Genomic DNA, 24298 nt, shown 5'->3' with positions numbered 1-24298 from the left:
TGGGAGGACCCAGGGCTGACCCTTCATGGTAGCTCCTGTTGGGTCTACCAGAGCATGGAGCACAGAGCTGGTGTTTGGCAAATGCTATTGAATGGGGCTGAGAAAGAAGGCGTTTTTGATTTGTGATGGATAAAACGTTATGTCCATTCTTGTTGTCCAGGCCTTTTCTCTAGTCTCCTCTGCTGTTGGGCTGGTATCTGTTATGTCTGGTGGAGAAAAAAAAATGACAGGGAATACCAGGGTGGATCACAGAACTCATGGCTAACACAGATGAAATGAAGTCTGGGAAGCAGAGCTTTTGTTTTGGGTGGGGAAGAACTGTTTGCTTTGGGGGATTGAGGTAATGAAAGTTATTTCAATAACATAATTTAACAGTTGTGCATGCTTTCTGCCAGAAGTACAGCTAGGCAAACCTCACCCAGAAACAACTTCTGCAAAATGTGAAGATTAAACACTGCAGTCCTGAGTAAATTCTCTTCCCTGTTTGGCAGGACCTGAAACTATACACATGCACACCTTGGTTAGACTGTGTAAATTGTACCATATGGACACAGGCTAGAGAGGGAAGCAAAAAAAATAAATAAAAACAATTGTGTGAGGGTGGTGGGATTATGGGAAAATACATACCCCAAAATGCCATTTTCTTTAAATAGCTCAAATATTTCTACAATAAAACCCCTGAAAATAATTAAAATGAAAAAAAAAATCACATTCCTTCTCTAGCATGCATACATTTTAAAGTTTTTTTTTTTTTTTTTTTCACTTTTCCCCTTCACAAAGCCGGAATTTTACATTGAGGAATTTTTAGGAGCCTGAATATAAATACAGACACAAACACATACAACTTTTCCTTAAAAGGAATATCTACTTATGTCACCTTAAAATGCTCTTCCTTAAACTCAAACTCTCTCAAACTGTAAAATGGGAAGAACATTACTAACTTCCCACTGAACACAGTGCTTGCATAACCCAGTCTTAAGAAATGGTAGTTGTCATTAAAGGGGTCTCTTCCAATGCCCTAGACCTTATGATTCTCACAGGCAGATATGACAGCTTCCTCACAGTCATATCCTCAGCTTTTGACAATGGCTAGCATATTGTAACTGACTTTCAACTGAATTCGGTTAAAAGAATACATGAACTAAACAACAACAACAATAATAATAAATGGGACATATATAGTATTTCTATTTTTATTAGATAATTATTTTTACTTTGTTTTTTATTTTTTCATTTATTTATATAACATATATTTATGTATTTACATGTTAATTTTTATTAATATTTTATTAGATAATTATTTTTATTTTCATTAGAAAATTTGATGATTTTATTATCTATTTTATTACTACCTTTATTATTATTGTTGCTAGTAAGCAGGCAACTTAACTCTACCTTTAGTTCTTTTTCAGTGCCCAGAGCCATTCATTCCTATTACCACCCAGGATGGAACATCTAAAACATAATCAGGCAATGTGACATGGCAGGGCTCCATCAATAGCTGTGAGCCTTAAGGCTTTCCTCAACACACAGAGTAATGAGGAAGAATGCGTGAGGTTCATAAATTGCCATCATATCACCATCTTGAAAGGAAATTAACAGAACTGTGAATTCAACAACTATTCATTGAACACCTGCTATGTACAAGGAGTTGTTCTTTGTGAAGGGATGTGAGCAGGAACTGGAAACTAAAGCAGGGAGGCAGGGAAGTTGACTAGAACAGCTGTTATGATCACCCCACTTCCTGGGGAGATCTTCGTGACTGTAGCATGGAGTAAATAGAGCTCTCACATAAGATGCAGTGTACATTCAGACTGCAAAGAAGTTCAAGGAATGAATTACGTAGCATAATACCATTTGTTATGGATACTGGGGGTGGCTCCTATCTACATCAACCCTACATCTTGACTGGCATTTTTGTGGCAGATGGACAAGGTAGTGCTGATGAAATGAAAAGTACCCTTGACTTGTTGTCAAAGGCATGGTTCAGAACCTAGCCCTGCCTCTAGTTTTGTGAATGTGAGTGAGTTTCTTGACTTTTTGGAATGTGAGTTTATTTGGCTATTGAAATTGAGACAGAAATAGTCCCCCTCCTAAGTTTGTATTAGTTACCTATTCTTGTATAATAGATCACCCTAATAATTAAGAGTCTTAAAACTACAACAATATCTTTATTCTGTGAGTTCACTGGGCAGTTCTTCTGTTGATCTACTGGGTTCACACTTGTAGCTACATTTAGCTGGCAGCTGGGTGAGGATCTCAGCTTAGTTCAGACATACGTTTTCATCCTGGACTTTTTCTTTCTTTCTCTCTCTCTCTAAGATTTTATTTATTTATGTGTGAGAGAGAAATTGAGAGCATGAGTGGGAAAAGAGGCAGTGGGAGAAGCAGACTCCCTGCTGAGTAGGGATTTCCAGGCAGGATTCGATCCCAGGATGCTGGGATCACAACCTGAGCTGAAGGCAGATGCCTTCCCTGATCAGTCACAACCTAGATCAAGTAAGCAAGCAAGCATCCAGTATTCCTTCTTCTTGGCACTTAACAAGTGGGTCATTATTTTTTTCAAGTCAAGTTTCCCTGTAGATTATCTGCCGAGTGAAGGAAAAAAATCTGCCTTTCTCACCAAGGAGCCAGGTTCAGTCATGAGCAAACTGGTACACAGGTGGTGCTAAGCAAATTTACATCTTGGATGAATATCAACCAAATGTATGTGACCAAGCCACCAACTCAAAGATCTGCTAAGAGTTTTACAGGTGAGATCTTAAGCTACCACATACTTCTAGAACTATGACCTTAAATGGGCACATATTTTTGACAGTTTCACTGTTTTCATCTTCAAGTTCACTTGTCATTGTTCAGCAGGCTCATCATCCCCATGATAACTGGTGTGGTCAACATTATTATTTTCATCTGGCGATGGGAAAGAGGTTAAGTAACTTGCCCAGGTCCCCATACCCTATTATCTAGGCACAAACAATTGCAAGTAAGGAAAGCCCCCTTCAACTGAATTCCTGTTTGTGCTGAGCTCTTACTTCTGGCTTGACAGCTGTGGCTGCTGCATGGGGATTTTCTGGGGTCTCCAGTTCCAGCGGCCAGGGCCCAGGGTGTGACTTCCTGCTCTCCTTATAGAATATAGGCAACACTGGGCCTTATCCATATAAGGATGCCATAAATACTTCATTCTCCAAAGTCACTGTGCCTTGCTTGTCCTGGAGAGGCAGAGAGAGAGAGAGAGAATGTGTGTGTCGGGGAGGTGAACTAGGACTGTCTAAAAGAAGCCCAATCTTAGTTAGCTGTAGGCTGGCCAGGAGGACCATCCCTTCACCCCCATCCCAAATCTCAGCTTCTAACATTCACAGGCCTCTGAATCAGAAGGATCCCACTCAGGCACTTGCAGCATCTTGGATCTTCCTGGGTAGCTTGACCTGAGTCTCAGAAGAGCAGTGCCTCAGAGTGGGCACCCAATGCTTAGGGGGCAAGTGGCAGTGGTGGAGACCCCTTTCACCACCACACACCAGCCCCTGCAGCTACGGGTGCCGCCGCCCGCGATGCGCCCTGCCCCAGCCTCCAGGACTCCGGTCTCCGCTCGGTGCCGGGCGGGAGAGTCGCAGTGAGGCGGAGCCGGGGAGGCAGGGGCAGCCAGGATGCGACTCCCCTTGCGCGAGGGTCGCTGGGGCCTCCGTGGCCACCGTCTCCAACGTGCATTCTTGGTGCAGGTGGCACAGCTTTCTGCGCCCGCCTTGCTTCCCAGATCACGGGAGAGGCTAATCTCGGGTCTAGACCTCCCAGCGGCGGAGAGAGCTAAACCGCTACTCCACTTTTTCCCATTCCCCCAGCTCCTCACCCCCAAACGAAAAATCCTAGGCCGGACAGAACCTGATCACCTCTGCCTCCTCCCAACTGCGCTAATCCTGTGAGCGAGGGAGGCCCCTGCGCCGAGGCGGTGGCTGGCAAAGGGGAGTGGAAAGGGAGGATGGATGGGGCCGAGGGGTGGGGTGGCGATGAGGGGGATGTAGGAGGGGGTGTCATTTTCTTTTTCTTTCTTTTTTTTAAAAAAGTATTTCTCTCGCGAGAAACCGCTGCGCAGACGATACTTGAAGAGGTGGGGAAAGGAGGGGGCCGCGGGAGTCGCGGCAGAGACTGTGGGTGCCACGGGCGGAGAGGCGGCCACAGCTGGGGCAGCTGCGGGAGGAGTGGGGCAGCGGCTGCCGCAGCCGGGACCGAGGAACAGCCGCCGCCACCTCGGGAGCCGCAGGCGCCGCTTTTCCAGTGGGTGCAGCCAGGGTCCCCTCAGGGGTCGGGCGGCCACCGGGGCTGGAGCTGCAGCCACAGAGGCTTTTGCGTTTGCGCCGCGTGCAGGGCAGGGACAGGGACTGGGTGAGGGGCTGTCCCGGAACGTCCACAGCTGGCGCTGGCCCTCCCCTGCCTGACAGCTTCCTGGCCCGGGGCTCCCGGTGCTGGGCTCCGGGTCAGATGCGCGGGGGGCGGTGGCAGCGCCCGGAGCCGGCCGGGGACGGCGCAGCGGGCTTCCAGCGCCGCGGCTTCGCGGAAAGGACAGTCAGGGAAGCTGGGGCGTTCTAGCGCGCATCGCGCGCGTTTTGTGCCATTAAAAAAAAAAAAAACAAACCAAAAACAAACTCAGCGAACTGGCCCTGGGGTTTAGAACTGCTCGGGACATGGGTACTCTGCGGCGCGCTTTTCAGGCAGTGTCTGGGAGGCCGAGAGGTTGGCTGCAACCAAGGCAGGCGGGGGCCTGGGCTTTTTGGCCAGCCGTGGACCAAACGGTCTTCACTTACCCAAAGTAACTGCGCCACGCTCAGGCGGCGTTCGGGCTGGGCTCGGGAATGGGGACCCCAAGCTTCAGCATCCCCATGCCCTGAACGTCTCCCCTGCCTCGGCGATTTGTCTGTTGCAGCTGGCAGGGGCCGCCTGAAGTGGAAGCAGCGCCTGGAGAAGGCGGGAGGAGCCCGGCCCGGGGGACGGGCGGCGGCAGATCGGGACTCCAGCGGCGCGGCGCGCTCCAGGGCGCAGCGGTGGCCGCGGATCGAGCCCGGGGCACAGCGAGGGGCGGCGGGAGCCGGCGGCCGCTGGGCATCATGCGGCGAGGAGGGCTGCTGGAGGTCGTCCTGGGATTTACCGTGCTCTTAGCGTCCTACACGAGCCATGGGGCGGACGCCAATTTGGAGGCTGGGAACGTGAAGGAAACCAGAGCTAGCCGGGCCAAGAGAAGAGGCGGCGGAGGACACGACGCGCTTAAAGGGTAACCGAACCGGCCAGCTCCTTTGGTGTGGGTCTCACTTCCCTCTTTTCCCTAGTATCAAGATCCCGAGGGAACTGACAGGGTTGACTCTCCACACCAGAAGGATCCTTGACAAGATCTCCAGGGGGCACCTTAGAAGTGCAGGGGATGTCCAGCTCTCGTCCCATTCGAGGCTAAACCACTTGGCTTCCGCTCTTTAAAGATTTCTGCGAGGGGATGCCATGACTAAAAGGACTCTTGGGCCATTGTCGAGGCCGATTTTTGGAGGCGAGAAGTGTTCTTTGAGGAAGAAGGGGAGGAGCTGCGACTGAAAGACACAGAGAAGCCCGTTCCTTTCCCTTCCTACCAATTCCGGTTGTGTGTAGGGGAAAGTGCTTGCCTTGTGGGCACCTTTGCAGATGCTCTATTGGTAAGGGAGCAAGGAAAGAAAGGAATTCCAGTGACAGAGTCAGGGAAGACACATTCAAGGGTTGGCTCTCCTATGAGTTATGCTTACTAAAATTAGGGACTGGATTTTCTGGTTGATACTGTCTTTCCAATGTCTACCCTGGAGGCAGAGCAGGGCAAATTTTTCGAGAACTTGTGATCTTTTGGGTTGTAAGGGGGCTCTTCATTTCATTGGGGCACTGATGCTTCTGTGGCGGGCCTTAGAGGGATGTTTTTAACCAGTGGTTTATGTGTTATGTACATGCAATTGAGCATTTCACTGGCTATTACAGGAAATGTTTCAGCAGGAAATATTTAAATTAGGCAGGTTGACTGTATAAGGACTGTCAGTTCTCTGAATTGAAGAAGGGTGGGCAAACATTTTCCTTAAAATTGTTCAGAAGGAAAGAAAAATTTGTTTTTGTGAGATTGTTTAAATTTAGGCCTCCCTAGAAGCAGAAGGCTCAACTGTAAATGATCCATTTTATGTCCTTGGAGGAGTCTGTTAGATGAGCCCAGACAGTATGCAGACACAGAGGTTTTTATTAAGTTCTTTTCATTCTCATTGTTGCTCCTTTTGAGAAGTTCTGTAGCTCGATCATAAGATCCTGAATCACCAGTCGATGATGTCCTATCTGATTCTGTGGCTGAACATTTCCTTTATTCCTTTTTGTTATGGGCTGTTTTAACTATATAGGGAGTAAAATTTGTGTTTGTATGGCCCAGGCACAGGAAGAAAAAGTGCAGTAAACTGAATGAACCTGTTTTTGAATCTTGGTCTAGACCATGGAGGGACAAAGTGATGGTCAGGGCCACGCGGTTGGGCTGTGGTAAAATATACATGGTTTTCTGACCCCAGGAAATAGTTATGATTAATTTAGTTCCATTTTGGCCTTTGTGGAAAATAAGTCCAGGACTCCAACAGTGTTGGAAAGGAAATTTGCTTATCATGTTAAGCCTGATTCTGATGAAGCAGCAGACATTCATTGCTGTGTGTAGGGCCCATGCAAGCAAGTTCAACATATGGACTGAAACTCTGATTTTCATATGTTCTTCAAAGGACCAGAGTTAGTCTAGCATTCTTCCTTAAAATGTATATATTTCTGCTATATATATTATCTTAATAGCTAAGTTTGATGGCATTGCTCCTGTAGAAAGAGAGGAGGTGGGGCTTAATTTTGGGGATGAAAATCTGCAGAGAGATGTTAGGCCCCTCCAGACATTTGTCTCATCTCTATGTGCTGTCACCAACCAGCGCTGTTTCTTCCGGAGGCACCAACTCAGTGTGAAAACAGAAACTAAGCTTGACTTTGTCGCTTAACAGAATGTCCCTAGTTTTACTCACACCAGCAGTTCTTTCTCTTGGGTTTTACTCTTTTATGATTATAGGGAAATACCTCTCTGTGGGCCTTGCAGGTTTTGGTCACTGACATAGATGTTATGCTATTGCAAATGATTCACAAAGCCTTCCTAAAAAGGTGTTGTTAGTAGATAGTAATTATGAGTATGCCTCGCTCTCACATGATCTATAAGAATTTACATATATAAAGATTAAAAAATAATTATAATTAACATTTACAGTATAATATATCATATACTAATAGAAAAATGAATCTTCCTAATATAAAGGTTTTTATTTTTAGAATTCTCATGTTATCTATAAGGACATATATATATGTGTGTGTGTATTTGGAGAAGTAAAAAATAATATTTAAAAGGATATACAATTAAAAAAATGTCCCTCTTACCTCTCAGACACCATTTTCATGTATATTTTTGTAGACCTATTGTAGGCATCTGTATTTGTATACAAATATATATACATAATATATACATACACATGTTTATGTATATGTATAGCATGTAACCTATTTAATTACATATTAATTACATAATACTATATTGTATATACTGTTCTAAACCTTGCTCACTTCCGTATACCTTTTGTGCATCCATCTGTTAATTCAAATGGATGTACTTTGTGCATCCTCTTGGTGTACAGAATCCCATAACATGGCTAAAATTGTTTCCTAATGATGGCTCTCTTGATTATATTAATTTTTCCCCTCTTCCCCAATTCTGCACACCTATTTGTATAGATGTGCAAATTTATGTGTGGCACAAATTAATAAAAGTAGAATCTCTGCATAAAAGGTTTTCCCATAGATTTTAAACCAAGTACCAATTCTGCTTTTGGATTTGAACAGCATTTAAAAGGCATTCCCTCTGCTTATTGCTATTATAGTCTCACATGAAGAAGTCTTTTAACCATGCTCTGCTGTATAAATCATCAGGAAAAGTGGTTGTGTGTAAAATTTTTCCAGTTATTGCTTAAAATTTCTATTTTTGCTAGTTAAGATATTACCACCTTCAAAACTAACCTCTTTGACGACAGTAAAGCCTGTTTACCATTTTGATGGAAATGCACAGTTTATGAAGTGAAAGTGATTTGTAACCCCAAGTCTGCCTGATGCCCAGTTGGTGGCAGCAACTTTCAGCACCTCACTAATATTTCCTCTAGTTAAAAGGTGCTCTAAAATCACCAGTGTCCGCCATGCCCTGTTCTCATCTCTTCCACAAATACTGTCTTCTTGTCTTTCTCTGATATGACAGGTGACTGCAGAGTCTGCCTTGGTATTCTTCTTGGGACATATATTCCTTTCCCATCAGCACCCCTGGTTCACAGACTAGGGACCTGCTTCATTTTTCCTTCTCCGGGAGTACAGCCCTAGCTTGTTGTCTTCTCTCCTCATGTTGCAGGTGGCTTTTGTTGTTGTTGTTGTTTCCTTCCCACTGGGCAACAGAAGTTGTTCCACAGTGGAGATTTAAGCATCCTCAAGTTTCTTTCCAGCTTTCACTGTGTTTTCTTAGACTAAATTGCCAATTTCTGTTTTTACAGGAAATCCTTCTTTTATGGAATGAGTGTGGTCCCCATTCACTCTGCAAAAATTGCATTTTTTTCTCTATTTTGAAATGAGAATTTTGCAAGTCTCAAAAATGTTTTCAAATAATAAATGTATAGTAGTTTTCCTTTGACCAGACACTGCTTAACCTATGTGAAATGACTTTATGAGAAATAATAAAATCCTAGTTTTATTGTTCAAATTTCAGTTCACAGGAGTTTTTCTCAGCTGAATTCTTAACTTCTGTGATTAGGCAAAAAGTGTGGGAGATAATTCAATTAAAAAAATACACAGCTTTACTTGAATAGCAGTAGTTAGGAACCATTTATTTGAAATTGCCTTATTGTCTTAGCCCTCAAATAAGGAAGTATTACAGTTTCCTGTCACAGGGAAAAAATTCTTCAGAGTGAAACCCCTTTTCCTCAAATCCCTGATAAGGTAGACTGAGACTCTCTATCCTTGTTGCTTGGTTTATAAGTGTATGAGAGATGGGGTATATGTCACACAATTTGTGACTTTGTGTATGATTTTCTTTTTGGTCTTTGTTTATTTGTTTATTTTTTCCAGAGGTCTTGTTACCGGAAAAATACACATGGAACCGTTTGTACATAGGGTAGGTTATGTGATGGCAAACTCCAAGGGATTAATTACACAGAAGTCTGTTATTAAAATAAAGAACTCTAACAAGGAATGCAGAAAAAGTTCTGTAGAGTTTATGAAGTCCATTTATTTTACAAAGAGGACTTAAAAGACTTCATCTAAAGTCAGGTAGGTTAATAATTAAATATAGGGAAAGGACTCCTGCAGTGGTATGGTTTGTTTTTGTATTTAGTGAAAAGATTAGGCTAAAATATTGCAATATCATTTTAAAAAAAGATAGTCTTTTTAAAAAAGTTTTTTTTTTTTTATTTATTAGAGAGAGAGAAAGCCCACGATCATGTTTGAGTGAGTGGGAAAGGGGGCAGAGGGAGAGGGAGAAGCACAGTCCTAGTTGAGCAGAGAGCTTAAGGCAGCGCTAGACCTCAGGACCCCAAGATCATGACCTGAGCCAAAGGCAGACGCTTTACTGCCTGAGCTACCCAGGTTTCCCTTTCTGACCCCCACTCCCCCCAAGGTATTGTTAAATAGAAGTTTTTAGAAATTGCACTTTTTAATTGAGAAGATGCAGACAAAATATTTATTTATATGACTGACTTTTTAGCATTTTAGACAGAGATTGTTTACCAAAATGCGTAAGTTGTTGGTATCACAAATTAATTTAAAACATCGGCCTATGGTGAGACGAGGTTGAATGTGATAGAAACAGAAGCACAGCTATCCCTCCAAGCTTATTAGGAATTTTAAAGAACATTGAAACATTCCCTTGTTGTCTTGTGTAGCTGGTGATTAAAAAGATTAGAGTATTATGCCAATGACGCTTATCAAGCAAAATACTGAACAAGATGTTAGGATATTTACAGAGAATTTGTTTGCCTTTTTTTCAACAAACCAAACAATGAATTTATGAAGTATAGCCTTTGTTTATAATGTGAAAATAAGATTTTAAATATTTTCTCAAGATAGAAAGAAGCTACATTAACAGTTTCTTAGCTTCTAGAAACTAACCCATCAAATGGGCCTATTCAAGCAACTTAGAATTTTTTTCCATGAAATTTTTTTAAGAAAGCTGAAATCAATTAATATATCAGGCCTGAACTATATGGCAGGCCTTGTTAAGTTTGATTTTTCCCATTAGATTACAAAATCATCAAAGGCAAGAAAGAATCCAATCAAAAACATTTTAACACTGACTGATCATTAGATGGGATTTCAAAGAGTTCATTAATTCAGGAAGCCTTGATTGAATGCCAGCCTGAATTTAGCTCTGTGGGATGCCAGAGACATCTAGCCTGTAGCCTGGAGGGGAGGCTTCACATTTGGTGGGAGAATCTGATGCATCATGGGAACTGGGATTTGATGGAAAGGTAGCAGACGGCATGGGGTGTAGGATTAAGTAAGAACAAATGACAGCAATAATTGTAGCAGGGATAGCAACTTCTAGATGACATTTATGCACCTGTACTGCTCTCAGAGTTTTACATATGATAACTCATCTGATGCTCATAACATCTCTATGGACTGGGTTTTTTATTAGTTTTACAGCAGTAAGAACTGAGGTGCACAAAGGTTAAGTTTTAAAGACAAATTCTTAATATTAAAATGTCTTTCTCTATTAATTTTAGTTATGGTTTTGGTTTTTCATTCCACTGGTCAGAAATGCAGGACAAAGGCTTTGGTAGAGTTCTACTTAAAGTTCCTAATATTCCTTTGTGTTAGTTGACACCTCCCAAGTATGGCTAATGATATACTAATATTTGTCAAACAAGAAACTTTCCTGAACATTTTTACAAAGATGCTAATAAAACACAGAAGGAATTATAGGATGTCGGAGTTGGTGGGGTTTTTGAATGGCACATGTATTTTAGTGTTAGACCCTGAACTTCCACTGAGGCTGGCAGGTAACCATCACGGGTACCCTCCTTCTGCATTGCCCGTGTAGGTCTCTGAGCGGGATACGTTCTTCATGATGCCATTCAGAATCTCTTGTTCTCATGTCCTGTGGGAAAACTTACAGACTAGAGCTGCAAGAGATGTTTCTCTTTTTAGGGGAAACAGTACATGTGTTAAGTTTTTACCAACATGACAAGTTATTTAATCCTTCCTGTTTCTTTTTTTTTTTTACCTTAGCCACCTACCTATAAGCTCAGAGCCATTAATTTAATGTAACTTTTACATTAAATTGCAATAATAATGGTGAAGATTAGCAAGCTCTGATCTATCACTCAGTAGTACACTTTTCATACATTAATGCATTGAATGTGTAACTTCTGTATGAGGAAGTTTATACCTACTTGCCCATTTAATGCGTGAGGAAACTGAGGGAGGCAGGGTTTCAGGAATTCCTCCAGGGCCCTACACTAGTAAGCATTGGGAGATCTGGTCTCATAGTCTGTGTTCTTAACCAATCTATCTTGCTGCTTCCCAATTATAATAAATCTTATACCTGGGAAGTTTCTTTCTTTCTCCCATACCATACTGGTATCTTCATTTCCCCAGAATCTTCTCCCATCACTGCTGGGGGAAAGACTTAAGATCTAGTGAAGGCAAATGCAGTCACATGACAAGGGAAGCCTCCCTGTGGGAACAGGATTCTTCAGAAAAGCCTTCACAGTGAGAGTCCATCAGGGTTGACCAACTGTGGACCAAGCTGCCTGTTCTTATAAATGAGATTTTACTGAAACAAAGCCATGCCCATTGGTTTATGTATTATCTATTTCTGTTTTCATACTGCTGTGGCAGGGTGGAGTAGTGGAGACAAAGTATGGCTGGAGAAGCTAAATTATTTGCTACTTGGCCCTTTAAAGAAAAAGTTTGCCTACCTCTGGTCTCTGTGATAAATAAGTGACCATCGACTAGGTCTGAGAACTTTCTGAAGACAGAGTTCATGTTTTATTTATCACTAGGGAGACTGAGAACCTGGACACACGGTCAGTGTTCAATAGACAATTTTTGATTGTCTGACCAATTTTGCTTGGGTGAGGTAAATGATATAAATTTGAGCTTGGAGAAAATAGAAGAGAGAAATAAGGAAAAATCTGAGTGTAAAAAAGTATATAGTGAAAAGCGTGAAGGCGTTAAGGGACAGTGAGTACAGTTGGGCAAGGTTTGCCCTACACAACTTGATGGGGAACAGTTTATAATGTAGCCTAGGATTATAGTGCCCCCTGGAGTTGTGCAGTATGCAACTCTGTGTGCCTGTCCATAGACTGTGACACTGTCAGGGGTGGAAGAGGGATTGAAGGACACAAAACATCAGTCAATATCTGAATGTTGTGAAAGGTGAGGATGAGGAGCTAGAAAAGGATTCTAGGATAGGAACACACCAGGCCTTTGCAGCTCTGGTGAAAGGTGTGTGGGTTAGAGAGTAAGGAGGCCAAAGGTAGGGAGGTTGGGAGGCTAATAGAGGAGTCATGGTGAAGTGGATGGTGGCCTGAATGGTTGAGGGGGTGAAGAGGAAGATCAAGTGGTGTTCCAGAAGTAAGAAGAGCACTTGGTTGGTCAAGAGGAAAGGTAAAGGGGAGGCATACGTAGGATACCCCACCTCTATGTACCTTAAACCTTATTATACCTAAAAACATTACAGCACCATGAGAATGAGAAACTAAAGAGAAATGAACCATTCCCAGTCCCTCTACTACCAGGAAAAAAGCTATTTTCATTTGTGAGTGTTTTGATTTTCTTATTGCTACGTAACGCATTACCCCAAACTTAGTGGCTTAAAACAACAACAATTTTATTATTTCTTATGATTCTGCAGGCCAGGAATTTGGACAGGGCACAGTGGGCAATCTTGTCTCTGCTTCCCACAACGTTGGATGGGGCTGGAGTGGGCGAGATGACTTCTCCACGTGTATTTCTGGTTCCATGGGCTGGCGCCCGCAGCCCTGTTTACTTTGGTGTGGTTAATCTACATGGATGGACAGAGGAAGGAATAGAGGGTGCAGAGAGCCACTTGTCAGGCTGTGCTGGGCACTTTCCAGGTTTTACAGCTCTCCTATGCAGTCTCCTGTCTGGGCCTTTCCTTGGAAATAGAGCCACTGAGGGTGTTTTTAAGAATGGAGAAACTGAGCCCCAGGTACAGCGACCAGGCCTTGCTCAGAGCAAGTGTCCATTGGAGCAGGATTTTGAACTGTAACCTCTTGATCCCTGGTCACATGCTTTAACCCCAGTGTTGCCTACAGACCTGAGAGGAATGGCTGAGGGCTAGCTGGAAGGGCTCAGATGGGCTCATGTGTTATCAGTATTGGCTGGGTTCCTCACTTCTCCATATGGTCTCAGATTGTCTTCCTTTCCACGCGGCCTCCCCATAGGGGCTCTCCAGCAGGGTAACCACACTTTTTATCGTATACCTCAGGATCCCAAGAGCACAAATGTGGAAGCTACCAGACTTTCTTTAAACAGAGCCTGGAGTGGTATGACCTGGAATTCCGTGGAAGTCACAGGCTGTCCAGATTCAAGGGCATGGACTGATCTAGCCTGCCTCTTGATGTGTGGAGCAGTGTGTGTCTGCAGGGAAGGGAAGCATTTTGGGGGAACATCTTTGGAAACTAGCTACCACAGTAAGGGAATAATAGTTTTTTGAGAAGGATAATCAGATGTTTTAATCCTACCTCGATCTAGTGGGGTTGACTGACTTTTGCATTGAAGATACTGCATTATATTTCCTACTGTATTTTCAGAATGAAAATTGCAACATGACCAATGTGTCTTCACAATCTGTTAGATTAATGTTAGGAACATTGTTCTTAACTTTTGCACAGTTCTGCATTTAAAGGACTCACAAACCGCATGAATAAGATTATAGTCCCTAACAAACTGGCAAATTCTGTTTTTTCAAATATAAGAATTATAAAGCACTTAACACCCCCCCATTTTTCCTTTAGTTTCTAAGATAGGGACCAGTTTCATGTATAATCATTTTAATTTATTATTATTTAATAATATATTATTTAATATATTAATATAAAATTAATAAACAATATAATATAATATTTATATATTATTTAAATATTTGGTATGTTTTGCCTTCCTTCTGATGGGATTTTGCTTTCAGCTTCTATTAATAACCCCATATTTATATATCTGTTGGTGTAATTTGCCTCCAAAACATTTTGGGGGAATCAGGGTTTATAACTGATCATTAAAAATAGATTTGCAGGGGCACCTGGGTGGCTCAGTGGGTTAAGCCTCTGCCTTCAGCTCAGGACATGATCTCAGGGTCCTGGGATCGAGTCACACATTGGGCTCTCTGCTCAGCTGGGAGCCTGCTTCCTCCTCTCTCTCTCTGCCTCTCTGCCTACTTGTGATCTCTGTCAAATAAATAAATAAATAAAATCTTAAAAAAAAAGATATGCAATTGCCAATAGACAGTATTGTAGTGAACTGAACTCTGTTATTTGTGCTGTAAATGGGGTAGCCACATTGTTAATAGGATAAAACTGGATTCGGAATACAGTCAAAGTTGGATTGTGGAGTTAATCCTCTATTATAACAAATCCTACTTTTTTTTTTTTTAAGATTTTATTTATTTATTTGACAGAGAGAGATCACAAGTAGGCAGAGAGGCAGAGAGAGAGAGCAGGAAGCAGGCTCCCTGCTGAGCAGAGAGCCCGATGCAGGACTCGATCCCAGGACCCCGAGATCATGACCTGAGCCGAAGGCAGTGGCTTAACCCACTGAGCCACCCAGGCGCCCCTAACAAATCCTACTTTTAAGTTCTTATGACTTTACCACTTTCTTAAGTGGCCTTTTTTGTTGTCGTTGTTGTTGAAATCATCTCTAGGTCGATTTATTCAGCCCTTCAGAATGGAAGGGAGGGAGGAAAATTCCCTGTGTCCGCCACTCCTGGCCAGAGATGCCTTTCACACAGCAATCAGGTTCCGAGTTAGGAGAGCTGCTCCATTAGACAAGTGATTTGGTTCAGTGTTTTGAAGGGCTGTGAATTCCTAGACCATCAGTCATACTTACATTCATATATAAGTATCCAAACACATCTAAGTCCAAATATAGAACAACCATTTTATGATGTTGGTGTTGGGAGACAGGATTTATGGGGACCCTATGGGCACATTATGTCTACTGTTAAGTTCATGGTTTTGAACTGAAGCATAGGAATATCTCCATTAATCACAGGAATGTATTCCAGGGCCAGGGTTTTGTTTTGTTTTGTTTTTCTGTTTCTTCTCCTTTTCCTCCTTCCTCTTCCTCTTTTGCTTCTTTCTTTCTTTCTTCTTCTTCTTCTTCTTTTTTTTTTTTTTTATAAACATATAATATATTTTTATCCCCCGGGGTACAGGTCTGTGAATTGCCAGGTTTACACACTTTACAGCACTCACCATAGCACATACCCTCCCCAATGTCCATAACCCCACCCCCCTTCTCCCAACCCCCCTCCCCCCAGAAACCCTTAGTTTGTTTTGTGAGATTAAGAGTCACTTATGGTTTGTCTCCCTCCCAATCCCATCTTGTTTCATTTATTCTTCTCCTACCCCCTTAAGCCCCCATGTTGCATCACCACTTCCTCATATCAGGGAGATCATATGACAGTTGTCTTTCTCCGCTTGACTTATTTCGCTAAGCATAATACGCTCTAGTTCCATCCATGTTGTCGCAAATGGCAAGATTTCATTTCTTTTGATGGCTGCATAGTATTCCATTGTGTATATATACACCACATCTTCTTGTTCCATTCATCTGTTGATGGACATTTAGGTTCTTTCCATAGTTTGGCTATTGTGGACATTGCTGCTATAAACATTCGGGTGCACGTGCCCCTTCGGATCACTATGTTTGTATCTTTAGGATAAATACCAAGTAGTGCAATTGCTGGGTCATAGGGTAGCTCCATTGTCAACTTTTTGAGGAACCTCCATGCTGTTTTCCAGAGTGGTTTCACCAGCTTGCATTCCCACCAACAGTGTAGGAGGGTTCCCCTTTTTCCACATCCTCGCCAGCATCTGTCATTCTTTCTCATCACCATTTTCTCCTCCTTCATCTTTTTCATCATCATCATCACCATCTCATTTTCCTTTTCTTCTTTTTGTAAGCAACTTCAGAAGCTGAGCTATAAATAAAATAGGAATACCAAATAAGAGTTAAGACATTGAGAAAAATTAATTCTAAGTAAAATATTAGATTTTTACTTGGTAGTCTCAGAATGTTGGAAACGAAGAGTGGAGGTAAGGATTTTGTTAGGAGAGGATAGGAGAAAAAGGAAGGAGGAGGAGGGAATTAGGAGAAAGTTCCAGTGTGGAGAGTCTTATCAGCCAGGGATGTGGGCTGGACAGAACAGGTGCAAGGTTCTGACAGATACAAATGTCTATCCCCTCAGGTGACCTGTGGCCTTGACTAGCCTCTTAAGGGGACTGAAAGCTTTTGGAGGAGTCAGGGCATGAAAGAAAGACACTTGGATATCAGAAAAGATTCCTACAAAAACATTTAGAGGGATACATTGGAAAAAGGAGGTGAATCCAACATGTGTATGAACCTGTGTATATGGTGCCGTGTAAAGTTTGGTGTATCCCCCTCTTCCCATGGTCCACCATTTCTCCTACCCATTGGTACTAATTTATAATGTTGTGTAATCAGACCCTAATAGGTTGGTGCCTTTGATGAATGACTCTTAAAGTCTCCTCTTACTTGAAAAAAATTTTTTGGCATATGTAATCATGACTCAGATCTTCCTTTATAGTCAGATGATCTGTCTTTCTGTCTTTACAAAAGTATTATAAATTAGCATTATAGTGGGATAGACTTCAGAAACTTACACATGCTAAAACCAAGGTCCAGAGAAAATTCACTAAAAAGTGCTCAAGGTACCTATTTTCTTCCACTGTGTAGAAGGTGAGCCACACAAAGTGACAAAAGACAATTTAAGTAGGATTGTTTTGTTGGGCACAAGATTACACCTCCTCTTTGTCTTTGTTTCTTAGAAAGGGTGACTGGTATCTCTCAGTCCTCACTTGTGCTTCAAATAAGCAAACCTCCTGTACCATGTGGGTGTGGACATTCGTCTTGTCCTTGTTTATTTGGCCTTATGTGGTGCCATCGTTCACTCAGTGGTCAACCCCGATGGGAAGCTGGGCACTAGCTCTTCAGTGCTACCTTGATGTCGGTGGAAGCTTCCATATTAGGTGCAGTTGAATTGGATGGGACTTTCCCAAGGGAGGGAGTTGCCAGTTAGAGAAGCAGAGAGGGGGTGGGATAATGAGAAGGGGGCATCTTCTCTGGGAGTCTGAAGAGTAACACCCACCACCACCATCATCGTTGCTGCACTCAGACTTGTAATCTTGTAATTGGCAATTAGAGTGTCATATGTCCGGGGATGGGCCATGGCAATTCTTCGTGTGGAAGCTCAGACTCTTGTAATTTCATGACTCAGTTATCCAGACTACTAATTTACACATTTAGATTCCATGTAAGCATCATGCCAATGAAGAAAAAAATCTTAAATTTTTGTCTTTTCTTCTGTATCATCTACCTCAATAATTTTGCAAAACATCTGCCTAATCCAAATGACAACTATTTATTGAGCACTGTGTTTTAATTGGACCTGATGGTTAGCACCCAGAATGAACACCCCACCTCATGTCAGTTGATATGATTATATTCTTTCCAATGGTTCTAGGCAGAACTACATGTGGAGTATCTTTCTCTCCTTTTATGGATGAGGTTTATGTCCAAGGTGGTGTGGACACGTGCTTTAGAAGGAGGGACTTGATACGCAGCGTTCAAGCTGACAAATAGTTTTTAATCTTTCATGGGCTGCTGCTGCTTCACACCCCAGAGGTTAGGCCACTGACCTCAAGTTTGCAAATTTTATATCCCATTACCACCCTGTGAGCTCTGTACTCCCCAGGGCCACATAGCTGATGTTTTAGCTGGAATCTGAGAAAGTGTGTGAACATTTCCTGAAGAGTTGGCTAGGAGTGATTTGGCAGTTCAGCTGTAAAAACCCGGAGCGAGTGGCTGGGGTATACATTATAATGACCTCACATGGTTTCCTATTCGAGCCTGGCTGTGGGTAGCTGGGTACAGTGGTATTGCTTGTGAGACTATATTTTAAAGGACCGAGGAGTCATTTTCAATGAACACTAATAACCACTGGCCATGTTTTTGGGGAGACTTGGAAGTGTGGACACAGACATGCCTGGAGGCAAATCCTGGCTCCCCCACCTACTAGGAAGGAACCTCAGACAAGTGGTTTGACCTGTTTGACTGTCAGTTTCTCCACTTGTAAAATGAGATTATAATACTCACCTTTCTGGGTGGTTCTAAGATTCAAGGCGATATTGCATCTCAAGTTCCTAGTATAGTGCTTGATGATTTAGCTACAGTGATGAGGATGATTGGAATTCTGTTAGGGATAAAGGTAAAGAGGCGGTGGAGTCATACAAAGAGGCTGGATATTTGTGGCCAAAAGTTAGATAACCATTAGTATCTGGAGACCGATTGATTGATTATTTTGATTATTGATTATTTTCAGAAACAGAGGGAACAAACTTGAACTGCAAACATTTAAAAATGATCATTTTAATGGAAACTCCCTTTGTGGAGATCTGGTTATACCTAAAGACAATGTGCTGATAAGGCTTTCATTTTTAAATTTCCCCTTCCTTTAAATTGTGTTACCTGTACTGGGAAATAAACTTACTGAGTGCAATTCCTTATCCATACACCCCCATCGACTCCTCCAGAGAAGTTTGTATTTTTTTACTGGTAGCTCTGGGAACAGGACTTTTCTCTTTCCTGCTGATCCCTTCTTTTGGTGCCACTCCTGTCACTGTGTCCATCACTGTGGCCAAAGAAATGGGGCACTTGTGTGGCCAGGCCCGAGTCATGTGGAATGGGTTTTAAGAAGTAGAGGGGTGTTAGATGGTTGAATACATTATCTGCACCCAAACTATGGAAAGCTCCCTTTCCATAGACCCAGAACTCCTTCAACTCACTCTGTTATTACTGTTCCCTTTGGGCGCTTTGTGGGCAGGCCATCTTACGTGATTTGAGGCTAGGCTGACTGAGATTGGCCACCTCTGAGAAGAGCCATGGCATTTGCTCTCCAACTGAGCATTCCCTTCCTTTGGTTTCATGCCCTGCAGCAATGTAATGCTCATTCAGTACAAAGGATTCTTATTTGTCGTTGTTTTTCTTCTGTGCCCAATTTCTCTTGAGAAACTGAAAATCTTATTTTTTCATTTTTATTGAATGATTCCTATTTCGATTCTAATGAAAGTTGACTTTTAAGAGGTATTCAGCCATTGAGCATCTGGGAAAGTGGAACAAAAACATACATTATCTTAATTTAGGCAGTGCTTAGGTAGAATTCGTATACCCTGCACCCTACCTAACAACCTCTTGTTAACTGATTGGCAATAAACCTAGGAAGTTGTGGTTGCTTCATGTTCATTCACAGGCTATAAAAATAAGACTGCCTTAAGTAAGGAATGGTTTAAATGGATAGTAGTTATTTTTCTGTTTGTCATTACAAATATTTCAATTACCTAATATCTCTCATCTCTCTGGGGTAAGTCACACTGTCACCAATACAATCAAAGTTTACAAAAAACCCAAAAATATAAAAACAAACAAACAACCAGGTAGTTTCTCTGCTCTGTTAACTTCTCAGGAAAGAAAGAAACCCCAAATAATGAAATGATTTTTTTTCTTTTTAAACTTTAAACTTTTGAAAACCTTTTAGGAATCTTACAAGAACATACAAGCCATTTTTTCCTTTTTTTTTTTTTTTTTTTTTTGGTCAGCAGTTCTGACTCTGTGTAGACATTTTTGAGTATCTGACAATTCTAAACGACAGACTCTAAAATACAGTTATTTTTCTTATTTGTGAGGTTTTTTGAAAAGATTATTTATTTGAGAGAGAACACAAGAAGAGGAGAGGGGCAGAGGGGAGGGGCAGAGGGAGAGGGAGAGGGAGAAGCAGACTCCCTTCCCAGATCCCAGGACCCTGAGATCATGACCTGGGCTGAAGGCAGACGCTTAACCCACTGAGCCACCCAGGCGTCCCTAGGCAAAAGTCTAATTTGACCTTGGACTGATTCTCTGCTCATTTGCATTTGGATCCCCTCCTTAAAAATAGGATGTTTAACACACATCCTCACATTTTGAGGAGTCAGAAAACATACCAGGATTCTTTGCTAAATGATTTTCTCCTTCTGTTTCCTATTTCCAATGAGTATAAGAATTCTTCCATTTGTGAACAGAAAAGCCAACATTCAGCCCTTTGACGGATTGGATACAAATTATTCCCTTTTCCCCTCAATCTCGTCTTTTGTTAACTGATGGGTTTATGTTAGTCATAAGGAAAGACAAGGTATGCTTATGAAAACGAATCATGCAGGTCAAAAAGCAGTGCTGATGCCCAAGGACTCCCATCCCCTGGGCTAACACGCTAAGTTATTTGCACAAGTGTGGTTAAGTCTTTTGTTTTTGGATTCCTTGTCTAATGAACGTTAACTTTCTTTAGTAGCTGCAGAGAAACATTTCAGTTAGTTCTTGCTCCTTGTTTTAGATGAGAAACATCGTGGGATTGACTTATTATTTCCAAATGGGGATCCCCATCCCACTCAAGAATGTTGAGTTGCATAACAGATAAAAGTGGCTCTTCACCTCAATGAAAAAATAAACCTATGTGTGTTGTCATGGTGGCATTACAGGAGAGGGGGGTTATAACTAGACTGCCTGCTGCTGCAAAGTCGTTGCTTTAACTTTTTAATATGGGGAATTTCAAATATAGACAAAACTAGGGAGAATAATGCCGTGAAGCTCCAGCTTTAACCCTTACCAGTGAATGGTCAGTCTTATTTTAGCCACTTCTTTCCCCCACCGCAGATTATTTTGAAGTAAACCATGAAAAACTATTAAATTTGTTGTGAACATCTCAATACGTACCTCTAAAAGATAAGGACTCATCATTTCCTTTCTTAGAGGTTGAAGTTTTGTCCTGGGATTGAGATCCCACTGCTTAATTATAGCTTGCAACCCGAATACTGTCACACCTTTCCCAGAACTTAGAAAGTTTGGAGAGGACAGTGCTGGCATCACTCAGGCTGAAAGAGAAATCTTTTGGGTTGGATTTCAGGGAAGAGATGGGCTGGCAGTTGAAACGTGTGACCTTCTCTATCTAATGGACAAAACTAGGGAAGCCTCTGAATTGTCATAGAGACCTGAAACTGGAGGGTTTTTTAGAACATCATCTGGGTCACCCTGGTCTTTGTGCCACTCATTGTCTTCCCGAGCCAGAACAGAATGCCTACATGGTCTGAAGGTTCTCCTTGAACTGACCTTTAAAAGGACAGGTCACACCCATATTCAATTACATATGTAAAATATATTCCAGTGACAGCTTTGAGTAGGTTTTGAATTGTCCACATTTTGAATCTCTACCTTGCTTTTCACTTCCCCACCCACAAAACACTGAACATATTAACAGCTGACTCATATTTTCACTAGAGGGAATGGGATAGAATACTCACCGCACAAAAGTCTATAGGAGTGAGTGTTTCTGAAATGTGTTCCTTTTACCATTGCTTTCTTTTTCCAATATCCTTTGGAAGATCTGTATTAAAATGTTTGTTTCTGTAGACCCAAGAAAAGAAAACCAAAATACAAAAAATTAAGCATAAACTAGTTTATATAAATGAACACATTCTTGCTGGTGTATTTATGGAAACATCTTTCTAATTAAAAATCTCTAGTACTGACCTTGGAATGTTTTATTAATAAATTCTTTTTTGTTTTTAATTAGTGATTTATAACATGTTTCCTTTATGTGACCTTTGAGCAATTACTTCACTTCTCTGAATTTCAGTTTCCTCATCTGAAAATGGGCATAGCAATATATTTTCTTGATAGGACTTGGAAGAAGAGTCACATGACCACTTTGTAAATTATAAAGCTCTCTGAAAATTGCTAATTATTATTTTTAGTCTATAGTGTATCTTCATATGGACTAGATAAATTCCCAATTTCATAAAATTTCCTCAAATTTAAATTACCCTATTCTTGTTAAAAATTTTCTAGAGATCTAAATGCTTAGAGATAAATGCTTACAACTTTGCCTCAATTACCAAGTTAAAAAAAACTTGTCAAGTTCTTTGTCCCTAATATTGTGAATTGTTAATTTCAATGAAATAATATCTATGACTGCATGCTTTTAACTGTCTTCTTCTGACTTTTTAGAAACTTAAATTCTATCAATGATTTATTTTCTATTTCTTTGTTCCTTAGCAACAGTGTTGCTTCTGTTCTAATGAAAAAGTTTGGTAGATAAATGTTTTAAAAGACCTATTGCCTCTTGACTCCTATGAAATAAAGTTTGAGGCACAAGATTTCTGAAACCTTAATAGCTGTAAAATGTTTCTAAGTGATTCATCTGAAACACGGAAGTATTTCACTCCTAGACCCCATGAATTCTCTTTATGGGTCTCTTATGTATTTGACTTTTCATTTTGAGTTTTTCAAATTAAAAAAAGAAGATGAAATGATATTGATCTCTTAGTAGTAATTATCTTTTTCATTATTTTGTTATTTAATTTCTTATGAATATTTACCTTTTCAACAAATTAAATATTCACTACTCTGACAGAATTCTCTCTCACTTTTCTCTTCGTCAGAGGTGTATATAAAACCTAAGCCTTCATTTACCATTTAAGATTCAGGTCTTGTGCTAGGGGCTGGATTGTAAAGATAAATCTGAATTTTCTATCTTTTTTTTTTTTTTTTTAAGATTTTATTTATTTGACAGACAGAGACCACAAGTAAGCAGAGAGGCAGGCAGAGAGAAAGGGGGAAGCAGGCTCCCTGCCGAGCAGAGTCCGATGAGGGTCTCAATCCCATGACCTGAGCCAAAGGCAGAGGCTTTAACCCACTGAGCCACCCAGGCGCCCCTGAATTTTCTATCTTTAGAGAGCTCACATTGCAAAAGAGAGGGTAGTTATTGGATTCCAGGGGGATCTGAACTTCTTGAGTATGAGATTGAGGCCACCAAATAGACTTCAAAACCGACCTGCTTCTTTGCTTCATCTGGAAGCCAGTCTTCCTGGAAATGGTTCACCGAACTCCTGGTCTGTGAACAGTCCAGGATCCTGATCTCATATTATAGCTGCTGGCGTGGTGGAACCTTCTGGTCTCTAAAGAAATCAGGTGTATTAAGGATTAGAATATCCAGTTACTCCCCAGCTGTTGTTGTTGTTATTTGAATACAGTTGACAGTGTTACACTAGTTTCAGATGTATACACAGTTTTTTTAAATCCCTGATTTATTGACCTACTGGATCTGCCCTGTTGGCCCTGATGGGTGGGGGATGGCCCTGGGCCTGGGGCTGGGCAAGCTCCAATCCCAGCTGCCCTCTCAGGACTGTGGCGTGGCCTGAGTTTAAGGTGTTCGGTTCTCACAGCTCACTGGCCAGCTTGCTTGTAGCTGCAGGGACCATGAGTTTGAGTAGCCAAGTTTCCTTCTGGTTGCCTGCCGTGGAATGTTTTCCCATAGAAACATTTTAGGTTGTGGTCAGGTTCCCAGACCAGTCCACAATAGCCTATTTAGCTGATAGAGACTGCTGTTGCCTAGCCTAGGGACCAAACCACCACCTATTAACACTGTTTCTTTTGGAAAAGCTATTCCAAGTTTTAAATACCAATAGAGAAATGACATGTTGGAGCTCTGTTTGTGCGATTGGGAGCTCCAGTCCTCGGAACTAGAGTTCGGAGTCTCTGTGCCCTACCAGTTCCTGAAGGACCCCATTCTTTCCCCTAAGCCTGACACCATTGGTTGGTTTTTCTGTCTTTCGTGGGGCTGCCAGGACATTATTATCTCCCTGGACAGAGTTCTTGGTTGAGAATTTCTGGGAAGTAGTGAGAATCATGGTTTTTTTTTCTGCTGGTGGTAAAGATGAGGGAAGGGAACAGTTGCAACTGAAGGGAACAGAGAATTCCCCAGACACCATTCTGCCTTTTACCATGGTGGGTTCTGGATCACCTCTTTAGTTTGCTTGTTTGTGTTTCAGTCATTTCTACGATTTCATCTACCCTTTGGTGAAGTACAACATGGGTTTGGCTTGAGTAATGGAGCAACAGCCCAAAGCAAATGTCGCCATAA

General features: G+C 41.7%; 1 protein-coding gene across 1 annotated transcript in view; it reads left to right on the top strand.

Annotated features, from left to right (window-relative positions):
- Positions 1–4984: 4984 nt before the first annotated feature.
- The window catches only part of FBN1 (fibrillin 1), a 232288-nt gene continuing 212974 nt past the window's right edge, over positions 4985–24298 (top strand). The window contains exon 1 of the mRNA XM_059372774.1: positions 4985–5260. Coding sequence (XP_059228757.1) covers positions 5097–5260 — 164 coding nt within the window. The 5' untranslated portion in view covers positions 4985–5096. The remainder of the gene's footprint in view (positions 5261–24298) is intronic.

Source organism: Mustela nigripes, chromosome 13 (genome assembly GCF_022355385.1).
Source record: "Mustela nigripes isolate SB6536 chromosome 13, MUSNIG.SB6536, whole genome shotgun sequence".
Taxonomy (NCBI): Eukaryota; Metazoa; Chordata; class Mammalia; order Carnivora; family Mustelidae; genus Mustela; species Mustela nigripes.
The sequence above is the reverse complement of the archived record's forward strand: the minus strand, read 5'-3'. Positions and strand labels throughout refer to the sequence as shown.